This window comes from Pleurodeles waltl, chromosome 7, assembly GCF_031143425.1.
Source record: "Pleurodeles waltl isolate 20211129_DDA chromosome 7, aPleWal1.hap1.20221129, whole genome shotgun sequence".
In the NCBI taxonomy this organism is placed as follows: Eukaryota; Metazoa; Chordata; class Amphibia; order Caudata; family Salamandridae; genus Pleurodeles; species Pleurodeles waltl.
The window spans coordinates 13,840,901-13,846,760 of record NC_090446.1 but is presented as its reverse complement, the minus strand read 5'-3'; the positions used below and the strand labels follow the sequence as shown (position 1 = coordinate 13,846,760).

Genomic DNA, 5,860 nt, shown 5'->3' with positions numbered 1-5,860 from the left:
ATGGGGCTGGCGGGACGGCATTTGGCCCACCAGCCTCATGATGAGGCCCAGAGTTGTTTTTTTTTAAACTATGGCCCACATTTTGACAATGGCGGTAAAAAACGCTTACCGAAACAGCAACGGCCACTAAAAGACAGTCGCTGCGGCTACCAGCTGTCCGCCGTATTATGACAACAGACGGATCTCCGCCAGAAGGATGGCCGAAAACCGGCTGTGGCCATGCCGGCAGATGGCGGTAAAGTGGTGCTGCTGCCACCAGCACCGCCATGCCAGTAGACTGCCGCCAGCCGTATTATGCAAATAATACGGCCTGGCGGTGTTCTGCTGGCGGACACTGCTGGTGGTAGCAGCGCCCCATCCCGTCTCCTCCTGGAGGAACCTTTGCATCCAGGTAAGTCAGGTCTCCGACAGGAGTGGGGGGTGAGGGGTGTAGTGTGTGTGTTGGCTGTGTGTGTATGTTTGTGTGTGCGTGGATGTGGGTGTGTGTTGCATGTTGGATGCGAGTGTGCATGTATGGAGGTGTGAGTGCGTGTATGTTGTTTTTTGTGACTGCGTGTCTGCGTATATGTTTGAAAGTGTGTGTGGGTGTGTGTGAGTGGATGTATGCATGCATTGATGTTTGTGGACAAATGGTGTGTGTATGTGTGTGTGTCAAGGGAGGGCATGAATGTGGGGAATGGGGGGGATTTGGAGTGGCGGCGGTGGGGGAGTAACTTTAGAGGGAGGGGGGAGTACCGCCAGCCTGTTGGCAGTACTTACCGCCGTGTAACCGCCGACTGCCAGGGTCGTAATGAGGGCCTATGAATCTCTGATTATTTATTTTGCCATTTTTCACCCACAAAATGTAATAATAAAAACTATGTAAAAAGAGAGAGTCACAGAAATGTTTTTTTATTTAAACTTTATTAAACTTTTTATAATAATAAATATCAATAAACATTGCATGTGTGAATTATTGAAATATATATTTGATTACAAATATTGGTGATTTTTGGAGAAATATGATAGATCTGCTCTATGTATATTGATATGTTCAACCCTTGATAAGGCCAACAAGCTCACTTTTTATATTTTGGTGTTGCAGAAAGTTGTTTGTGATGGGGATGGATGCTTGCAGGCCAGGCCCTGCGGGTAACCCTACACCACACACGGAGTTTGGCTGCCTATAGGGGGTTGGCGGCAGGGACTGGCATAGTCCAGTCTCTGAGGCCAACCTCTCTTTGGCCACGTGTGGGGGAGGGTTGGCTGCCATAGGGTGTTGTAAGTACAGCCTGACCATAGGCCATGTGCAGCAGTGTGTTGGCTTTATGTATAGTGATAAAAATATTACTTTATGTTTTAAAAAAATCCCTAGAAAATCACTGAAAAACGCAATGGCTAAAGTGAATGTTAAAAGTATTTGAAAACTTCAGTGACAAGGTTATGTTTTAAACTTTAAAAAAATTGCCATTCACCCGTTGTAGTTATCTCTAGTAACTATATAACCCACGCCCATGCCATGCACTGCTAATTAGTCAATATACTACATCACCCATGACATGTTCTATGGCATTATTGATGGCAAGACTGTGAATAGAGGGGACATGAGGTATAGTTACCTTAGAGCACAAGTTATAGTTACTAGAGATAACTATAACTTGTGAAGTTCAGTGTTTTTTTCTGTTTAAATTGTACCTTGTTTCAGTAAATATATATATATATAATTTTTCTATCAGTAGCATCTCGCTGCTAAGATACGACTGCACACTAAGGCTGTGGTGTTCTCTGCATCTATGAATATCGCAGTGCAGCTGGATATGCCACTTAATTATGACTGGAACCTCAGCACATTCATTCTAATTTTCTTCTGTATTTAAAGACACCTCACATCTCACCAAAGGGGTTGTGAGACAAATTATCAATAAGTGAGAGCCCTAAACAGCATTACTCTTCTTGAAGGTCACTATATTTTCTAGTCCAAATGCATTGATGGGATGGCATCTTCTGTGTTGGTCATTTTTCCAATTTGAAAATAAAGAATCAACTTCTGAGACTGTGGTAGCTTTTGCCATTTCATCCCGTTCCTTCCACTTACCTACAAAAGCCTCCTTTATGGAGTCTCCTTTGAGATGTGCTCAGACTTCATTGTTTTTTTCCAGATACTGTAGGAGAAAAACATTCGTCTGGTCGGTCTGGAAAGCCGTTTCTGTTCATCCCCAATGCTTGTCAAAAGGCCATATCAATCCTTCGTGTATTTCAAGGGTTATCTGTGAGAATCTAGTGCTCACTCTGCTTCTGTGACTGTGTCACTCGATGGAAACTGGGACTGTCCTGTACACACTCACCTAGATTTATTAATACATTTGCATGACTTAATGCTTTCACACTATCATTTATCTGATCCCCATGACCTCCTCCTTTCAGGTGCATGGTGCTGTCTCCATTCTGACTACTGGGTGACATTCTGTCTGGAACATGCTTCCCCGCATCCACCTGCCATGTGCACTGTGCACCTTCCACTAAGCCCCAGGTGGGCTAGATTCACTGTGATTTGTCCATGGAGCCCCACTTTCAAGGACTCAACATGGTGAAGCTTCCTCTTGTCTCCTTTGTGACTGCCTGAAGAAATACCACCTTCTCGCAGTAGCCAGGGCTCCTCCCTGTCCTTAACATGCAAGTGAAAGGTCCCCCTTGTCTCCTTAAGAGGGTCCCAGTTAGGAAGAAAAATCCAGAAAGGGCAGGAAAAAACTTCCTTGGCAGTATGGACAATTCTTGATGAAGATGAAAAGCTTTACAAGAGTTGGGAAAAAAGACACAAAAACTACTCTGAGATAGAGCAGAGGCAGGTAGAGAACAATTTTAATATAATTGTCCCAGGCTGAATAATGGAACAGTCAAAAACAACCTCAGGAATAAGGAGCACAAATTATGAATAAAATGTACCTACAGTGACTGATGAACGCAATGGAAAATAGGGGAACAGAAAGCATTGCAATTCATTCTTCTCACATATAAGACACATTATATGTGAGTAGAACAGTTAATGACATTACAGGAAAATGGTCAAACACCATCTTGAACAGGTAAACACTTTCACCACATGTGTTTTGGTTAGAAATGAATATAACCCTAATCATACCAACCATCATAGAAAAATTGTGTTGTCCTTTTACGGCAGGCAATAATTCAAATCTTGTTCTGACTTGTATCTCTGATCCTCCATACCTCACTCTCCTTCCTCTTAGCTCAAAATCTTGGAGCACTTGCAAAGCAGCCTTCCTCTACTGGAAGACATTCAGTGCTACTGCGGCCACAAGCACAACTATGCTAAGTTGCAGCCCTGGCAAAACTGACAGGGAATCCTTCCTGCACATCAAGGGGCATATTTATGAGAGCCTTGTGCAGGCTTTGCATAATTTTTAGTGATGCATTGGGGATGCAAACCTTTCATCCATATCTAGGAGGCCACGCAAAGCCACTTTCCATGGCTTTGAACGGCCTCATAGATACGGTGTAAGGTAAGGCAGCACAAATCGCTGGGTTGCCTTACTCTGCATTAGGGAGGCGTTCAATGGGAGTTATGGTGGGTGTTTTCCAAAGCAACACGCATAGATTTTGACAGACCAAGAACCTGTAAACTTGGGGATGCATCAAAACCTTATGCCTTACCAGGGGAGGAGCAACGAGGAGAAATATCTTTACTTCTCATTCTTTCCTCTTTCTATGTGTGCTGCATTCTGCAGCACACATAGAAGCCTCCCAGGATTATTTTGGTGCAGGAAGGTGCCTCTTCCTGCACAAAAACAATCCTGCATCCAACGCAGAAACCCTGGCTCCATAGTGCAAGGGTGCAGGCGTTGGCGCTAGGCAGCCCATTGCATGCCTACTCAGGAGAAGAGGACTTGAATGCACCATTTTCAATAAATGCGGTGCATTCCTGCCTTTTCCAACTGATGAAGTGCAGCACAGCAAAGTGACCTGCTATGCCGCACTGCAGCTTTTTCTGGTTAATATGGCCCTTAGCTTACCACCGTCACAGAACCATGGCCACTCTCTGGTGAGTGCTGTCCGCAGATGCAGCATGCACTCTCTCTGCAGCTTTCACCATACACTCCCACCAGACCTTGAGGTCACCTTCATAGTGAACTGGTTGACACTGATGGCTGCAGCAGAGATGTACACAGCAAGAGAAGGAAGAAAGGATGAGTTCCTTCTTCATACTCTGCTAAAGGGGAATTGTTCTAAGAGAGAAAAACAATGAAAATGGGTTAAATATGTGTCAGTCTCAAGGCAGAGGTATACTTCAAACTGGAAATAGCTAGAAGAGGGGGTGGTCCTGGGCAGTGTATTACTACTCTTGAGTTTTACTGCATGTCCCCCTTATTACGGAATGTATTCTCTTTTCTCTGCAGGTAATGAGCAAGCCTAAATGGAACTGCAAAATCAGATTCCCTCTTATAATGATAGTCTCTCATTGTCATATTTTATCATTCTTGGATTTCAAAATCTCCCCCAGTTAAATCGTATATTTTTTTTAGTTTTTCTACTCATCTATCTTTTTGCCCTCCTTGGGAACTTGACCATTTCCACAGTGATACACGTCGACTCTCGTCTGCACACCCCCATGTACTTTTTTCTTACAAACTTGTCCATGCTGGATATTTGCTACACATCAGTGACTGCTCCCAAGTTGCTCAGCATCTTCTTGTCTGATGAAAAGTCCATTTCATTCATTGGCTGCATGACACAGCTGTACTTTTTCATGTCCTTTGGAACTACAGAGTACCTAATCCTGACCATTATGGCCTACGATCGGTATGTTGCAATCTGCAAACCCTTGCAATACACAGTCATAATGAGCAAGAAGCTGTGCATACACCTGGCTATGAGTGCCTGGGCAACAGGATTTTTGGTGGCTGCCCCCACCAGTGGGCTAATCTCCAATCTCCTCTTCTGTGGATCCAGGAAAATCAATCACCTCTTTTGTGACGTCACACCTCTGTTAACTCTTTCATGTAGTGACACCCGTGTTACTGAAATTGTGATATTCCTTGAAGGTGTCTTTGTTGGGTTCAACTGCCTTCTATTAATTCTTATATCTTATGTTTACATAATCACTAGCATATTCAAAATAAGTTCACAAACAGGAAGAAGCAAGGCGTTCTCCACCTGTGCCTCCCACCTCACCTCTGTTAGTCTATATTATGGGGTTATTTTTTGCTTGTACATGAGACCAACTTCCTCCTACTCTCTAGATCAAGGCAAATTTCTATCAGTGATTTATATTGGAGTCATTCCAATGCTAAATCCAATTATATACTCTCTGAGAAACAAAGAGTTTAAAAGAGCAATGATCAAGGTTCAGAGGGAATTATTTTTTGAAAAAAGATGTCTTTTATTTTGCAAGATGGAGTGAGCAAACCCTGATGCAAATTCAAGTTGACAAGTGACACAAGATCTCCATTAGATCCCCTTGACCACATTTTGTTTTGGACATAAAAAGGAAACTGGTCTCTTTCTATGGAGAACTGATATCCCAAAGAGCAAATATGGGCAAGGAAGCTACACAATAATGACCAGTAGAGGCCTACTAAACTCATTAACAGAAGAGCTAATTATTAGTGACTTAAGAAAGAACATGTGATCTGGGACTGTTCTAAGACCAAACAAGGGTTGAAGTGTCTTTCTTCAACATGGAAATGTTGCTACAACTCTTTCAATCACACCAAAGCAATGATGAGCAATGCATTTGTCCATACTAGAAAAATGCAAACTATGATGGATCAGCTACACCAGTGACACTATTTGACGAGCTGGTCGATGACTGGCTCAACTCACTGTTAATGCTCAAGCCTCTGAATTCAGTGCTCTCATCATTACT

General features: G+C 43.2%; 1 protein-coding gene across 1 annotated transcript; it reads left to right on the top strand.

Moving 5' to 3' along the window:
* The first annotated feature begins 4,408 nt into the window (after nt 1-4,408).
* On the top strand, nt 4,409-5,395 carry LOC138246716 (olfactory receptor 5AR1-like). The gene has a single exon (XM_069201486.1). It carries the CDS (start codon nt 4,409-4,411, stop codon nt 5,393-5,395), a length of 987 nt encoding a protein of 328 aa, XP_069057587.1.
* The last annotated feature ends 465 nt before the right edge of the window (nt 5,396-5,860 follow it).

What these genes read in the sequence shown, in the direction of transcription:
- LOC138246716 (XM_069201486.1), top strand. Translation starts at nt 4,409, where the DNA reads ATGGAACTGCAAAATCAGATTCCCTCTTATAATGATAGTCTCTCATTG.